The sequence below is a fragment of the Oreochromis aureus genome, linkage group 16, assembly GCF_013358895.1.
Source record: "Oreochromis aureus strain Israel breed Guangdong linkage group 16, ZZ_aureus, whole genome shotgun sequence".
In the NCBI taxonomy this organism is placed as follows: domain Eukaryota; kingdom Metazoa; phylum Chordata; class Actinopteri; order Cichliformes; family Cichlidae; genus Oreochromis; species Oreochromis aureus.
In genome coordinates, this window is record NC_052957.1 from 2136147 (window position 1) to 2153587 (window position 17441).

A 17441-nucleotide genomic window follows, 5' to 3' on the forward strand; every position below is an offset into this window, starting at 1 on the left:
TATATATTCATAATATATTTATAATTAATTTCAGTTTTTTCTCTGAAGGTTCAATAAAGACTCTAATTTTAACAATTAGTTTACCTTTAATTTCTACGTAAACAGTACAGAGCAGATGTAACAAAGGAGAAATGTCAAGAAGTCATATACAGTAATAAAAATAACAATAATGTAATCCTTTAATACATTTTTTTTGTTTTCATTTTGTAACACATTAACACATAAAGTACGATGTGAAGAAAGTCAGTGAACGTGAAGGCATTTTTATTGTTATTTCCTTGAATGAATATTAACCACTTGTCATAAAAACATCGACTGTAGATAAAATAGTTTTGGTTTCTTTTAAATGTTTCAGCCACGCATCTGCTGCCACTTTGGAGCCGGCGTGTGCGTGCGTGCGTGCGTGTGTGTGTGTGTGTGTGTGTGTGTGTGTGTGTGTGTGTGTGTGTACACACACAACCTTTTGGTTTCTCAGTAAAAGGACATTTTTTTAAAAAGTGATCCACTTGTAGCTGTGGATCCTGTTTCCTGGTCACTGAGAACCTTGGTTTGTCCTCTACTCCGAGCTGTTGGACTAATCTGGCTTTGAACCTCTAACCGTAGCAATTAAATGTTAACCTAACCCAGTGTGCCAAGAAGCATGACTCACCACTAAACACCGTCATGATTGACGACAATAATAAGTGAATGCTGTGGGATTAAAAGTGGTCGAGGCTGTTATATAGTCAACGCTCCATCAATGTTTAATAAAATCTAATCCAAGACAGTTTACAGGAACGTGTTCTGATAAGAATTTGTCATTATCTTGTATTATTACAACCCTTCCTGGTATCCATTGTTCAACGTCCAGACTGATTAGGTGTGTGCTCAGTCGGAGAATGAGTTAGCAAATCCTCAGACAGAAGGAACGAGCTGCTGTTCAAACTTATTATCACTGGTGTCATTTCAGAGGTACGGCCTTTCAAACTGCAGAAGAGTAAAAAGTGTCAGTGCGTGCAGCGACATCAAGTGATGCTAGGTTACAGTCGTGCTTTACTCTTCGTTTTCTGAGAAGGTTTTCTGAAAGCAGCTGTGCAGCTGTTGAGCATATGAATTCGCTTCCAGGATGCGCAGGTGCAACCGTACTCTTTAATAAAACACAACAGGAAATTAGCTTGGAAAAGTGAATTGAACAGACAAATCCAGTGGAAATGGATATGAAGGATGAGTCTCAGTTAGCCAAGAGGTCGTAGAAGCTGAAGCAGATTTGACAGATAAGCTTTTAATACAATGAAAGATGATCCTTCAGACATCGATTCCTGAAGTGTAGTACTTATAAACAGCTGGATGTTGGATATTTATCCAGATATGTAGATGTTCCACCTGTCCTACCTTCTTCCAACCCATTATTAAGCCACTCAGCAGACTGAAATGCAGATGAATCAACACATTAACAGAAGCAGGTTCTGACTGTTTTTATCCTCTTGGTGCTGCACCCACAGGACAACAGCTTTGAGCAGTTCATCATCAACTACTGCAACGAGAAACTGCAGCAGATCTTCATCGAGCTGACCCTGCGTGAGGAGCAGGAAGAGTATGTCAGAGAGGTAAGTGTGAATGGTGAACTCTGGGATCTGACCAGCACAGCTGTGCAGACTGTGCATCTGCATCAGTCTACGTGTCGGCGCTCTGCACACCTTTGTTGCGCTGACAGCTTATTATCGCAGCGTGAGCTCAACTTGAGCTTGTCGCTCATCTGTTTAAGCTCCACAAGCCTCGCCCTTTGAGCAGACACATTATTACTTCACGCGTGTCTCTGTCATGAAACACCCTCTTCATTTATTCCCTTCACATCTTCCCTCTGTGGATTCTTGGGGACGGAAATGGTCTTTCGCTCCGGCGAGAGTAAACACTCCCCGCTGCGGGCCTTTTAGGCTCTGTTTGTTTTCCGAGCTCTGTGTATGAGTGCAGCGGTAGTGACCCCCACGCCACTTCCCTACTAACACCACCACCAATGATATTCCACTCCTGGCCTCTCTCCAGTATACTGCATGGGAAAATACCGCAGTGCTGGAGCAAGAAGGGAGGATTACCAATCAGGAATGTGGCCGGCCACCCGTCAGTTCAAGCTATGCCTCCTGTGCATCCGCCCCCTCCCCCCTCCAAAATATCTGTCCAATTGCTTACCCCAACCTATGTTACCAAGCCGTTAGTAGCAGTGAAGTTGATGGCTGCTAAATCGTTTTTTCAAGGCCCAGTGAACCTTTCTGAGAGGGCAAGATTGAAAGTGTTCCTCCTTTGAGCCTCCAAAGGGACTCTGGCCTTGATGTGAGGGAGACGGCGCACAGGAGGACGCCTGTAGGACATAACATCAAAGCACCGAGGACAATTATGGCTTCAGAACTGATGGAAGCGCATCAGTTTATCCTGATTAAATAATTTTCAGTAAATGCACTCGAGTTCAAGATGAAAGAAACGAGATCTGTGACCAACCGAAGTCTCTTGTTTTTTTTTTCTTCCCTGAGCATTTGTTCTCATTACGCCCATGTAAATATTAAGTGCTGCAACATGTGTCTCTCTAACCGCAGCACACGAATACTTGGTAAAGGTGATAGATGAGAGTGAGGTGCACGCTGAAAATGCACGTGCTGTGCTGAGCTCTCCCACATGCAGCGTATATCACTCCCTGTTTCTGAAATGTACACAAATGTCTGTATACCTCTGTTTATGCATTTGTCACAGGGCATCGAGTGGACCAACATTGAATATTTCAACAATGCCATCATCTGTGACCTGATTGAGAACGTGAGTCGCTGTGTCTGTTCTTGGCTTTTGATGTTTTCCAAACTTATGTTTCTCTGGAACAACCTCGAAGCACTAACTTTGGTTAAATCTGGGGCGATTTCTCCTGTTCTGTGACTCCAGAGGTGACGTAAACCTCCTGTGTAACCTTATGATCGGTATTGTTATTGAAAACCAGTTCATCACTAAAGCTGATTTTAAGTCTGACGTTGTCTTAGCAAAATGGGATGATTATCCGAGCTGTTGTGAACAGGTGAATCCGATTGTTCAGCACTGAGAAACAAATGAATCATGACAGAATAACACATTTCTACATTGAACACTTCAGAAGTTTGACCCTAAACCTTCTTTTGTTTGTGCCAGAATCAAAACGGCATCTTGGCCATGCTGGATGAGGAGTGTCTGAGGCCGGGGACGGTCACTGATGAGACCTTCCTGGACAAACTGAACACCATCTGTGCGGACCACCAGCACTTTGAGAGTCGGCTGAACAAGAACTCAAAGTTCCTCAACGACCACAGCCTGCCGCACAACTGCTTCCGCATCCAGCACTACGCCGGCAAGGTACCCGAGGCAGCAACAATAACAGCTGATGGATATGTTAAAAAAAACAACACATGTTAACAAATTGATATGGAGATTAATGTGGGCAAATTATGTAATATTATGAATTTTTGCATGGGACAGAGTGAAATTCTGCCATAGGATAATATCAAAGTGTAATTACACAGAAAAGAAGTTCAACTTGTGTTTGAAAATACCTTTTTGTGAATGGCTCCTTTCCCTCTGTGTATCCAGGTGCTGTATCGTGTCGAGGGCTTTGTGGATAAGAACAATGACCTTCTGTACCGGGACCTGTCACAGGCCATGTACAAAGCCAACCACAGCCTCATTAAACAGCTGTTTCCTGAAGGCAACCCAGCCAAAGTCAACCTGAAGAGACCCCCAACTGCTGGATTCCAGTTCAGAGCTTCAGTGGGCACGCTGATGAGGAACCTGCAGACCAAGAACCCAAACTACATCCGGTAAATCTGATCATATCGATTACACAGAAAGAGCAGTTTGTGCTGTTTGTGATTCTCTCAAAGTTTTCTTTGAAATAATTTTAAAATAGTCCAGGTTCAGCCGGCCTGCTGTTACTGTCACCAACTAGCACAGTCTATTAATCTATAAAAAGCACACTCAAGAGCTGCTGCTGTTACTGCAGCCGGCTCTACGCACCAGCCTAATATCTGCAACTTATTTTCTTGCTTTCCAGCTGCATCAAGCCCAATGATAAGAAGGCATCCCACATCTTCACCGACTCTCTGGTCTGCCATCAGGTGCGCTACCTGGGCCTGATGGAGAACGTCCGTGTGCGACGAGCAGGCTATGCCTTCCGCCAGCCCTACGAGCCCTGCTTGGAGCGCTACAAAATGCTCTGCAAAAGGACCTGGCCGCATTGGAAGGGGCCTGCAAGGTAATTGTTGTTTATGCCCTGAAGTGGTGACATTAGGGAATAGTTGATTAGGGGGAAAAAAAGAGGTCTTGGCCCTGGAAGCCTGCCAGAGCAAATCCCTTCAAGTTTTCAGTGTGAAAATGTGAGTGTGGAAAATGAGAAATGCTCCCAGGTGTCTTTAGCTAAGGCACTAAACTTCACTCTGCTCCCAGTGGAGAGTGTGTGACCAGCACTAATAGACTGTGGCTAGAGCGGTCCACTCCCAGGTGTGGCTGTGTGAATGTGAAACAGCCGTTGCTAGAAAGTACTCGGATGAAGAAGAAAGAGGCAAAAGGGAAAATAATTAGGGGAGCTTGACAGCAGTTTACCCAGCAGACCATATGATCTGTATATTTAAATAGAGAAAGCGGTCTGAAACTCGGAGCTATAAAGCAACACTTTTGGCTGAGTTTGGTATGTGTAGATCTAAGGATAAGGAAACTGGTTCCCTCCTCTTTTCCCAGCTGTTTCCATGCATTCCTGTCCCCACTGTCTGCTTATGCATGGATTCACATGCAGGTTACCTAAAGACATGAGACTGTGATTCCAGGGTAAAAAGGTTTGGCTGCTTCGGTCATGTTAAATAAAAACAGCATGTTAGCAGAGATGTTTTAGGTGCATGTCGTCACAGCGGTGCCGCTTTGTTTGAGGGAAATGAAACATTATGTTTCTGAACCACAACATGCCCAGACGTTCCATCCTTATCTGTCTCCTTGACTCGGCCAGACTTGCAGGTTTCGTCCTCTCTGCTGGTGAAGTCACTGATGTCTATCTGCCGTCTCACACATCTGGCCCCTGATATTTCAGCATCTTTGTATCAGCTTAGCATGGTTTTAGTTTTCTTCTTTGTCTCCTGATATTTTTCTCTGGCTGTTGCTTTCATCGTGGTTTCCATCGTTTCTCAAACTCCATCCTCGGCGCCGTCTTCCGTTATTCCACATCTCTGAATCCTTCTGCTGTTTCTGTTGGGTGAAAAAGAGTCCTGTGAAAAACTAAGTACACCCCATGATTCAGCATCATGTGCAGTCACCTTTATCAGCAAAGACTTGAAGTAATTGTTTTCTGTGTGGTTTTAATCAGTCTCACATTGTTGTGGTGGAATTTTGGCCCACTCACCTTTACAACATGTCTGTGTAGGCTGCCAGACATCCAGGTCAGGATAGTCTTAAGATCTTAAACAGAAGACGACTACACCTAGTAGTGTGTAGTCGTCTTGTTTACTTCCTTCATTTAGAAGCAAACAAGCTTCTTGTTTGCTTCTAAATGAAGGCGTTTTAGACCTGAGGATGAGAGCTGTCCAGATGTTTGCAGGTGTTTATTCACGCACAGCTCCCATCACATTGAGGTCTGGACTTTAACCGGATCGTTGCGGCGCCTTCGTTCATTTCATTTTCTGGTTTCAGCCCCTTTATTGTAGATTTGCTGTTGATGATCGAAGCTTCAGCTGAGGGACAGATGCCTTCACTCTTGCACTACAACACTTTGGCTGTAGTGCAAGAGTGAGTCGACCATGAACTCCTGTTCATGGTCGACTCAGTGACTGCGAGGTGCCCAGATCATCACCCCTCCAGGCCACACTGACAGTTGCTATGAGCTGTTTGTTCTGACATGTTTGGTTTCTGCTGAACATGGTGCTGTGCTTTACGACCAAACGGCTCCCCCGTTCAGACGTCCTGGCACAGGTTGAACCTTCGCCAACATGAGCTGTGCTGCCCTGTTTTTTTTCTTTCTTTCTTTTTAAAAAGAAGAGGCAATCGTTCCAAACAAGCCATACTTGTTCAGTCTCTTTCTAATTGTACTGTGATGAACTTCACAGGTTAGCATGCTGAGGCCTGTAAAGCCTTTTCTCTGAGCATTGCACAACCTGACCCCGGGTGAACTTGCTGGAACGTCCACTCCTAGGAAGATTTTGTTGACACACACCTGAAAGCTCGAACTGACACAACCTGATTTTAAAGAGTTGTTATTTTAATCAAGTGCGTTTGATTAGCAGCGCACGCCTGCGACTTACCCTCTTAATTCCTATGGAAGCAGTAAGGGTGGGACTGCACTGCGGTCCTGTGAAAACTGTATACATCTGTGCTCGTGTAGTGTATGACCCTCTTGACTTTTCTGACTTCCCACAGGGAAGGAGTGGAGGTGCTGATGGCCGACCTCCAGATTCCAGCAGAAGAGATCGCTTATGGCCGCTCCAAGATCTTCATCAGAAACCCAAGAACGGTAAAATACATCCTGTAACCTGGCAAAGCATTTATTTTTTGACATCTCGGTATTCCTGCAGATTAGGCTGTTTTAGAGTCAAATGGTTGAAGCCGGTGTGCTCAGCTGCCTTGCTTTCTCACAGTAAGATGTTTGTAAAGCATGGTGGGCTTTGCTTGGAGCCCCCACTTCAACAATTAGCTTGTAACCACCACTCTGAGAACACATGGTTTCACTTAGCTGTCCCGTATAACATGGGAAACGGGCTTCTTTACTCGGCGCTTGCAGACTCTGCTCGGGCCCGCAGCGTTTGGATGGACTTTCTCCCCCACCAGCAAAAGGCCAAACAGAGCCTGGAATAACATGATCTCACGCTGGGAGAATTTTTCTTCTATAATTGCTTTTTCTATCTGATCAGCTTATCTCCTTTACATATCTACAGCTTCAAAATCACTGAAACAGAGTTCGAGCATATTTATTCTGCTCCTTAATCACTGTAGTCACACCTTTAGCTTAACTGGCGCCATTTTTTATCTATTCAGAAAATAGAATACAAGTCGCGACGTAGGTATTAGTCAAGCTCTGTGGATATATGAACAAAACCAGAAGCTTCCATGTGTGGCGTTATGTCGACAGGCCCAGTGTTCCTGAAGGTAAAGCAGTGACACTTCCTCACACCAGTGCAATAAATGATGCAGCCTCATCCTTGAGAATAAGTCGATTATCAAAAGGTCATTTTTATTGTCTTCCTGGAGCAGTAAAGTTTTTTTTCACCTACACTTTGTTCTTGTCATTGAGAAATTGGTGCTTCCTCAAAAAATCAAACTCGTAACCTTTTTCCCCTCAGGGTAAACTGACTTTCCCTGACATTTTACCTTCCTGGAGATAATTTGATGATGTTGATAATGTCCAGCTTTCACACTGTTTCTCAGGTGCTCTTGTCTCGAGCTCTTAATTTTCTCCTTTTCCCGCAGCTCTTTTTCTTGGAGGAGAAGAGAAAGCAATGTCTCCAAGACCTTGCCACGCTCATTCAGAAGATCTACAGAGGCTGGAAGTGCCGCACGCACTTCCTGTTGATGAAGAAGAGCCAGATAGTGGTGGCAGCTTGGTACCGCCGATACGCTGTGAGACCCTTTAATTACACCAAAATACAAATTGGATTAAAAACCGTGCTCACTGATGCATAATGACACTTTTCCATCTCACAGCAACAAAAGAAGTACCGGAACATCAAGAGTGCTACCACTGTGGTTCAGTCGTACACCAGAGGGTGGCAGGTGTGCATCTGTCTTTGAATTCACTCAGTTCATTGAAAAAAGTGTAGCAGCTATCGTGTGGAAGAAAATGAAAGTGTCTGCGTGTTTCCACCAGGCCCGCAAACTTCTGAGAGAGCTGAAATATCAGAAGAGATGCGAGGAGGCAGTGACCACCATCGCAGCGTTCTGGCACGGCACCCAGGTACTGATATCAAAGAGCGAGGTGTTTACTGTACCTTGATGCTCCTGAACACTTGTCAGTATCGCTTCAAACCCTTTGGTTTTTTATTGTACGCTGTGTTCTTGCCTAAAGGCACCACAGTATTGCAAGACGGCTGTTCTTTAACAAACCTATCCTTTAATGTTATTGCTGCTGTTTTCCTTTAATCCTGCTTCTTGTGCTGATCACACAGCTCCCACTTATCTTTTCTCCCCTGCTCCTTTTTCAACTTTCCCATCTCGATTTTTTCTCCTCTTCACATCTTTAACTTGTCTTACCTAACGCCCACCACATCCACCAGGCACGGCTGGAGCTGAGACGTCTGAAACAAGAAGCGCGGAATAAACACGCTGTGACAGTAATTTGGGCATACTGGCAGGGAACCAAGGTATTTCCACCCAGCGATAGTGTTGCTGTCCCAGCTGCCACCCCTGTTCATCACGTCTTGTCCCATCCCATGCTATTCTCACCACGAAACTGCCTAATAGAGTAGCACCCCTGCTGAATGAACCTCGGCCAGATTAACGAGCCCGACTGTTCATTTTCCCCCGTTTTCTGTTGTGTGGCTGTTAAATGTGGGATTATCTCGAGTTCCCAAACTAACACGCTTAATCTGGCGTAGTAAACTGTGCCGGTCGTGGCTGCGACGTGCAGCTCAGGTGTTTTACACTTTCTGTCCAGTGTGTCACATCTCTGCTCTAATCTAAAATTACTTCCAGCATATGCTGTAAACATATGCTGGAAGTAAGAAATGTACATGTTGCCACACATCTGATTATGATTGTGGGGTTTTTTCTGTGGTTAAAGTCAAGAAGCTTCTTATTAATCGATGTGATGATGTGCAGCAGGAAGCTCTTAAAGCTCAGTCTTCTGCTGCCATGCAGTATACCATTATCCTGTCAGAATGTAACAATCTTTGTTATATCAAATATTCTTGGAGGTTGTTATTATACTAAATTACAACATGCCAGGCTCAAAGCATTAAGACTTTAGTGTCTTAAATCTAAACTGTGGTTCTGGCTCTTTGTTAGTTTGCACCTTTGACGCTGAAGATAATTTAACTTTCTTGCAGGACTTTAATATTGCATCATTTTCATACAATATTCTTTTAAAGCTGACCACACGCAGCCTCATTGCGGGGAGAGTCTCCTCGTTCACACGTTTTCTTGTTGTTCGTCTTTGTTTATCCGCCTTTTTGCCCCTGCTGTGTCCCCTCTGCTGTCCCCTGTTTTCGGACAATTGTGTTTTGATTGCCACTGAAATTAACTTCACCCACAACTGCCACCGCTTCTCATTAGGCCCGGAGAGAGCTGCGTCAGCTGAAGGAGGAGGCGAGGAATAAACATGCCGTATCGGTCATTTGGGCCGGCTGGCAGGGCACCAAGGTATTTGGGAAGCCTGTTGACTTGATTTGCCGTGACTCTGACTTGCCGCCCTCCATCAATCCCACTCCCACCTTGTCCATAACATGTCCATCAGTCTGCTCGACTCTTTCCAAACACTTAAGTTGTATGTAAGACATCTTATTATGGAGTCTCTCAGAGGCAGACTGCTGGCTGCTAAAGCACAGCAGTCTTACCCATGTGACCAGAATGGTTATTTTCATCTGAACCTGCCTTTGCAGTGCTGTCATTTTTCCACTGTGAGTACTAGTCAGTGAAACGTAGGCGTCCAGTCTCCATACATCACATCAGGGACTGATGTGTCCTATCCTGGCATTGTTTTTAGCTTCTTCCTCCAAGGTCCATGCTTCACACCGCATGCTGCCTGCTGCCTCTGCATGACTTCCTGTGTAGCTAGTGCATGTGTAGTTGTTGCATTGCTGTGCTGTTTTTTAGAAGGAAGACTTTGGATCCTCTGACCGCCTGAGATGTGACTTTTTCTTTTCTTCTTTTGCACTCAAAGTTGTCAAAGCACCAGCTCTGTTTGCCTTCCAGAAGTTCCCCAGATAAAGGCTCCCATGACCCACAGTTCCATATTGGTTTCTGGAGGCTGGAGAAGCAGAGCTGTAATTTTACAGTCTCTCAGTGATCACACTGTGCTTGTGTGCAGTGTGTGTGTGCATTTGATGTTGCTGACCTCAGGCAAAACGGTGTCTACCTCCTCTCCCTCTCATCTTCTCCTGCTTCATTTGTTCCCACTCTCTGTCTCTTCCCTCCCACCCCCGAACAGGCTCGCAGGGAGCTCAGGAGACTGAAGGAAGAGGCCAGGCGTAAGCACGCTGTCGCTTTGATTTGGGCCTACTGGCAGGGACTCAAGGTACCTCCCAGCCCCACGGCGCAGCCATCAACAAGTCTGCCACCTACTCGACACCCCTGACTTTCCTCATCCTCCTCAGCCATCTTCTCTGTCGTTATCCAGGCGCTGTCCTCATGACACTTTCCTCATTTTTGTAATATTTTTAGCTGTTTGCAGCTTCTTTTTAATGCAGTGTATATAAGACATACATAGTTGTGTGGTTCCTGCTTGATTATGTTAAAAACTAAAGAAAAATCCAGTTTAAATGGATGATTGAGGATTGGACGCTTCTTTCCTCCTTTGAGGCTTTTCATGTTGCAGATGTCACGCAGCGGTGTCTGACTCGCTCGTATCTTCTCTTCTCTGCATCTGTCACACTAACCCATGAACGAGCACTTTTTTCTATCCAGCAGTGTTTCTCTCTTTCTCTCTAGGTGTGTGTCCTTGTCCCTGTTGCTGGTTGTTGAAGTAAACTTGTCCATACACCATTTATTGCAGTCCTAATATTGTTTTTTTTTATTTTTCGTCACGTTAACCAACCACCTCGTGCATCACAGTGCACCCATTTCCACCTCAGTTTGTAGAATTAAGGTCAGACTGTTTGTCGTAACCATCACATCCTTTCAAGTAAAGTAAATTTCAAAGTCCAGCAGGCTGGAGTTGCAGTTTTTGTCGGTGTTTGTCACTAACCAAACGTCAGATGTTTTTCAGTGTGCTGTTTGTGTTGCACTGTCATCCTTCTGTCGGTGTGCCTCCTTTTCTTTCCAAATACACACACAGATAAGAATTAAGAACTGACTGAGTTCAATGATTTCATCTGATCTTTTGGTGCCATTATAGGTCCGCAGAGAGTACAGGAAATTCTTCAGAGCTAATGCCGGCAAAAAGATCTACGACTTTACCATCCAGCGAATTGTAAGTTGGACTTTTCTTTTTTTTTAATGTTAAAGTTTAACATGATGTTAAGAAACCAAACATGATTTGCTTCTCTGTGCGTGTCCAGATACAGAAATACTTCCTGGGCTTGAAGAGCAACATGCCTTCCATGTCACCCATAGACAAAAAGTGGCCGGCCAGGCCGTACGGCTTCCTGGATGGAGTCCACACAGAGCTCCGGAAAATCTTCCATCACTGGAGGGTTGGTCACAAACACAACCGACCACATTCAGTCATATTTAAGAACCGTGCTTTGTCTTGGCATTTCTTCACATACTATAATAACTGCATATACATCAGAATATAACTGAATGAATTTGTCTCGTGTTCAGTGCAAGAAATACAGGGACCAGTTCACCGAGGAGAAGAAGGCAGTGTATGAGGAAAAGCTAGAAGCAAGTGAGATCTTCAAGGGTAAAAAGGCTCTCTACCCAAGCAGGTACCTGAACATCACTGCCATCAAGTGCCCTTTATCTCATTTTATAGCTAGATAAACGCAACATCTAGTCACATGATCAATGTCAAGTGGAGTCTTGTTTTTCTGTATTGTGTGTCAGTGTGAGTCAGCCTTTCAAAGGAGATTACCTGGAGATCAGCAAGAACCCCAAATATCAGAAACTCAACAGTGCTGTGGATGAGAAGGTCCTGCTGGCCGATGTGGTCAACAAGATTAACAGGGCGAATGGCAAGGTCAGAAAACACACACACACACACACACACACACACACACACACACACCCCACAGTGTTTACAGCACATTTAGTTTGTATACAAGCTGGAAAACCTAAAACATGTAGTGTGATTACACAGCGACCTTGTGTGTTTAGAGATTTTCTGCAATTTTCCACAGTGAAGCAGAGCCACCGTTAAGTTGTTCTGATGTATATTTCAACACCTTACACGGTGAGCTGATGTTTTTTGACATCATAACAACTGACAGCGTTTTTCTTCCAGCAGATATCAGACATTTCTGGACAGGTCTGCTAAGTTGTAGCTCTGAGTTTGAAGCTTACAAACATTTAAAAATGCATTAAAAAAAAAAAACATGTAGTTTTTTTCCCCTATTGTTCCACGATGGAGGAATGATAGAGGGCTAAAATGTTATTTCGCATGTTTGCAGGGAACGCCACGGATCTTCCTGCTGACCAAGAAGAACTTTGTTCTGGCTGACCAGAAAACGGGCCAGGTGAAGGCCAGCATTCCTCTGCCAGACGTCACTAGCGTGTCAGTCAGCACGCAGAAAGACGGCTTCTTTGCTCTCAAACTCAAAGAGGTGAGAAGAGACACGATTGTGTAGTTGAGTAGAATTATGAGGCCGTTGTGCTCTGGCTTGTTGAAGCCAAAGTTATTCAGACACTGAGCTTCTCATTTAGCTCAGCGGGAAGCGAATAAAAATGTCTCCAAGTGACGGACCGTTCCTGTAAGGCCAGACGAGACACCAAAGTTTATTAAAAGATCTTAATATGTGACTTTCTTCTACTGCAGGGTTCGGCTTCAGCTGTCAAAGGAGATTTCTTGCTCAGCAGTGAGCACCTTATTGAAATCATCACCAAGCTCCATCGCATCGGCGCGACCGCCGCAGACCGGGAGAAACTCAAAGTTGACATCTCGGATGAGTAAGAGCAGACGCACTGAGAAAGGTGATATTTCTTTTGCGCCGTTGATGTTTTGTGACGTGGTCGATGTTTTCTGTGTGGCAGGTTCCTGGTGCAGTTTAAGCAGGACAAAGTATGCGTGAAGTTCATCCAGAGCAGCCCAAAGAACGGCAACAGCGTGTCCTGCAAGCGCAAGAACAACCGCCTGCTGGAGGTGTCGGTACCCACATCGCCATAGTGAAGTCTCCACTGCTGTCGTGGAGCGCTCAGTCTGGCAGCGACTAAAAATCAAACCATCACCCTCCCCCAAAACTCTGGACTCAAAAGCTGTCACACCAGTTTCCCCTGTGAGCCCAAAAATGTGCAGTTATTTGGCTTTTTGTTCTTATCAAATTTCCTAAGGCACAGGTACAGATGTAACCACGCACCACATTGTTTGTTTGGCATAGAAAGCCCTAATCTGGGTTGCATGCCACAGAAAATGATTAAAATGTTTCACTGGTGTTTTGTGAACCTGCCGCGAAGAGTTGATGCTGGTGCAAATCTTGTTAGTGCACAACAGACTTCTGTATACCAATGGTGATGTTGACAATGATTGTTCTGCCTGTACGGTAAATTAGAGACGTTTGTGACGAGCTCCACAGATCTCGACTCATCTGCATTTGAGCAGCTCTAGCTTTAAAAAGATGGCTTCAAATTTGAGATGACCCGGAGGTCTTTTGGGGTCAGCCTGTCGGAGTTTGTTCTCTCATGAACGTGAATACTGCACTTGCTTTCACCTCTGCATAACAAAAAGAGGATGACCTGAAAATGTATTTGATTGTATGTTGTATTATTTTCTATATATTTTTTTTCTCAGAAAAAGGTGGACAGCTGCAAAGTCAAATGTAATGTGTTGATTGATTTATTGTAAAACCCCATTTGTATCCATTCTATGTGCCATTGAACAGGTCCTGTGACTTGCCACGTGTCAGTGTACGAATACAAACGTTCCCATTCATGTCGAGATATTGATGGTATAAAGGGTCAAAAACCTTTTCGAACGGGGAGTGTTGACCTGGAGTGCCACTGTATGTTTTGATGAGGCTGCACATGTGATAAATTGCTACATTTCTCAACACATTGCAGTGTGCATTGATTGTGAAGCTTTGTTCTGCAGAGATTTCCTGCACCCATATCACAGATTTCCATATATAAATTAAAAGAAGCCCCCCTGAGCATTATGTGGGACTGACTGTCCAAAACAGAAAGATGCCCAACCAAAGGACAAAGGATTCATTCCCCTGATCCAAAGCTTTCTGTGACACAAACCCTTGAACTGAATATTTTTCGTGCAATAAGTAAAACGTTTTGTCTCAATTATTCTCTCTCTGGTAAAACAGCAGTGAGGACCCATAGCAGTTGCCCTTCCTGTGCCATAAGCTGTACATAAGCTTTGAAGGCTGTGGCCCTGACTCTTTATTTTAATTGCTGTGTTTGTAAAATTGCTGTTTCTACCACTGAAGTTTGAGTAGGTGTTGTGCTCCGCCCACTCGCTCCTAATGTGTCTTTATTTTATTTTTTTTTAATTTTTTAGGAAAGACCAAATATTAAGTGACTACAGATCCTTGATGTATCACAAAGAATGGGCAAATTTGGGCTTTTTATAACTTTATAGAAGTCTTATTTAAAAAAAATCTGGTCTTCAGTCATTTAAACACGGGGAACATTCGAGTGTCAAGAAGCCAGAGCTCTATATTTTCAGGCACGTTGACTATTTTTCCGATTTTCTGGTGGAGTGTTTTGTACTTTCGGTGAATGACATAAATTAGCTCTTGATGGCGTTTGCAATCCAGGGTATCATGGTCTGTACATGTAAATTGATTTTGTTTTCTTTAATGTAACGCACGACACAGGGACCTGAGAAATCAGCCGTTGACCCTCACGTGGGAACAGTTGGGCTGAATTCCAGTTTTGATGTATTTTCCTGGCTACGCTGCTTTCAGTGCAGTTTTAGGGTTCTTCCTCCCCACTCTCTCTCTCTGAATCGCTCTTCTCTGTTTTGTATTTGAACAGTTGCTAGAAATGCAAAATGATGTCTGCATTATTGTGTGCCTAATGTTAACCTGTGCTATGAGACAGATCATGGACATGCTTCAGTAGAACTCAGTGTAACATTTACAAGTAATCTTTTTTAAATTAAATAAAAGTCAGTAATTAATAAATGTTATTCTGGGATACTCTTTGCATTATTTTTGTATCCAGTTATTTCCAAAGATACTTGCATTTATTATCTAAACCAGTGTATGGTTAATACTTCAAATCAAAAAAAGGCTTTTTTAAATATTACCTACCTACCATGTGCAGGCAGCTTTCAGTCATCCGTACATCACACTGTGAAGTCTCACATTCCTTTAAAGGGCCTTGGTTGCTGTTTATCATCACTATCAACTGGGCTTTATCTTGGTATACGAGTGTTTAGGGGGGTTAATAGCACTGAGGCTGGACGGACAAGCCTTGGAGTCAAGCAGCTGGCCAGATGTTTTCCATCACATCTGGGGAGAGCTGTCCTAGGGTTAAATTCCGCGGCTTTGGGAGAACTGCCGGCAACAGGTCTCTAGAGAGCAGCCCTCAGATTGAACACAGAGTGGTAAAAATAGCATACCATTTTGGGCTGCCTAGTACCCGGTTCCCACCACTCTGCCGGCTGGGAAACGAAGGCGGAGTCCCAGCCTCCCACTAAATATTCAACCCTGAGTGAGATCTCAGAGGAATTGGACAATGCACGGTCCCATCTCCTGCAGAACCTGAAGCTGTTGAACACCGAGCAGGTCTGACCGGTTCCCCCAGTGGATTCTGGACGTTCGCTGTTTTTGTCAGAAACGGTGGACACGTGAGGAAATATGGGATCCTCCTTCATTATTTTTATATAAAGGCAAAATTGTTCACTCGGTGGGTACCATATTGGGGCAATTGGTATGTACAAGCAAATTATGCCAGTTGAGAGATGGGATAGTCTCTAGCGACATCCTGTGGTTATAAGGTGACATTACCATGAAAGCTGTGACGTGCAGGCAGAAAATGAATGCTGAGTTATGGATTTTCACTGATCCATGAATCCATAATAACATAAATTCTAACGTCTGATTTTAATTGTAAGTTTTTCTGAAAAAATGCTGACCTCACAGACTTCTCTGTAGTCAACAGAGTAACGCTTCGGTGTTTGCTCACTGAAAGGAGAGAAATGCTTCAATAACTTTATCCACCTAAATTTCCTTTAATGATGCAAACTGTGCAGGACTCATTACCAAACCTGATCACGGTGGCAGGGGTCCAGTGGCAGCTCTAATGCTGCTGGGAGTAAATAAAAAAAGTAAGTCTACTGTGTTAAAACCTGTGCAGACACAAAAACTGATATCCTGTTTTTTGTTTCTTCTTGGTAAATTGCTAAAGGTCCATGAATCATTAGACTCTTATTATTTGATTAAGCAGGAATGTAGACGTACACCACATTCCCAGGATTGATTGGATAAACAGTTGGAAAAGGTTTTATTACTTCCATGCCTTCATTGTCATATGCTGTGCATGGGCTGGGAAGCAGGTAAATAAGATGATGACATCGGGCCATCATGCTTAAAAAGAGCTGCAGTGGCAGCTCTAATGCTGCTGGCAATAAATAAAAAATGTAAGTGTACTGTGTTATAAACCTGACTCACTCCTGCACAGGTTCTTGCTGCATCATCATTCTGCATTTTGCATGCTTGCTAAGTGTGCTAAGAGCATAACCACCTCATGATCAGATGTGTTTTAAGGTGGGCTGCAGTGTTTGATTTACCAGCACTTTTTTACACAGTCGTCACACACACATCCTGTCCTGTGGGAGAAGTCCTTCTTGCCTGGTACTGGTCTGAGATGTGTTGCTCTCTCATACAGAATAACCACTCACTCCTGATTGCACTGCATGAGGAGAAAGCGTCTAAAACATGGTCTGAGCCTTGATGCTAAGATAGAGCTCACCTGGCAGCAGTCAAGATAAACGGGAGCCGTGAACAATGTTGACAGCGCTGATGATGCCTTGTCCTCTTTTCTCTTGCATTTGTGGCACAGATTTCTTTCAAGTATAGAGAGCTGACTCTTAAATATATCAGCTTGGTTTGTTCACAGCTTCTTCTCAGTCTGGCACTGACAGCTGAAACATCTCTGCCTCCTACTGGAGCTGTGCAGCTGTCTAGTACAGACACTAGGGGGCGGTCAAAGCCACCGACTGAAGCCAAAGCTAACCTCTCTTACAGATCTCTCACTGGTTTCTAAAGATTTAACATTTACATTTGAAAGAAAAGAAAGTTTTTGGCTCTTCAAGACTTTTTGAAGTGACCATGTCATTTAGGGTGGACCCCATACATGAAGTAACTGGCAACACGACATAATGACCATAATTAATAAATAGAGAATTGATAATGAACCTTCAGTTAATAGTTACACAGTAGTAAAATCATAACTAAAAATGTTTACTGATTAGTCAATGATTCATAGATGATGTTTGTAATACTTGTTTTAAAGAACATATAATTATCCTTTGATTGTTTTTGCTTTTATTTTCTCTGTTTGATTAGGCTGAGGCACCGAAACTATTCAACAAGCTTTAGCTCAAAATATAAGATCTTATGCCTGAGACTTGTCTCACTATTTATTTATTTATTATTATTATTACATAATTAAAATATATCATTTTCCATTCCTTGAACAAGATTTTCGTACTG

General features: G+C 43.7%; 1 protein-coding gene across 5 annotated transcripts in view; it reads left to right on the forward strand.

Annotated features, from left to right (window-relative positions):
• The window catches only part of myo1b (myosin IB), a 52351-nt gene extending 37427 nt beyond the window's left edge, over window positions 1–14924 (forward strand). For 2 of the 5 annotated variants that reach the window (XM_039599957.1, XM_039599959.1), the window contains 19 exons: window positions 1482–1586; window positions 2722–2784; window positions 3145–3345; window positions 3580–3806; window positions 4040–4240; window positions 6385–6478; window positions 7432–7581; window positions 7666–7734; window positions 7829–7915; window positions 8235–8321; window positions 9232–9318; window positions 10106–10192; window positions 11012–11086; window positions 11175–11309; window positions 11440–11546; window positions 11665–11797; window positions 12228–12380; window positions 12593–12723; window positions 12808–14924. In XM_039599957.1, coding sequence (XP_039455891.1) covers window positions 1482–1586; window positions 2722–2784; window positions 3145–3345; window positions 3580–3806; window positions 4040–4240; window positions 6385–6478; window positions 7432–7581; window positions 7666–7734; window positions 7829–7915; window positions 8235–8321; window positions 9232–9318; window positions 10106–10192; window positions 11012–11086; window positions 11175–11309; window positions 11440–11546; window positions 11665–11797; window positions 12228–12380; window positions 12593–12723; window positions 12808–12940 — 2325 coding nt within the window. In that variant the 3' untranslated portion in view covers window positions 12941–14924. The remainder of the gene's footprint in view (window positions 1–1481; window positions 1587–2721; window positions 2785–3144; window positions 3346–3579; window positions 3807–4039; window positions 4241–6384; window positions 6479–7431; window positions 7582–7665; window positions 7735–7828; window positions 7916–8234; window positions 8322–9231; window positions 9319–10105; window positions 10193–11011; window positions 11087–11174; window positions 11310–11439; window positions 11547–11664; window positions 11798–12227; window positions 12381–12592; window positions 12724–12807) is intronic. The other 3 variants (XM_039599958.1, XM_031730031.2, XM_039599960.1) reach the window with 3 other exon arrangements.
• Window positions 14925–17441: the final 2517 nt, after the last annotated feature.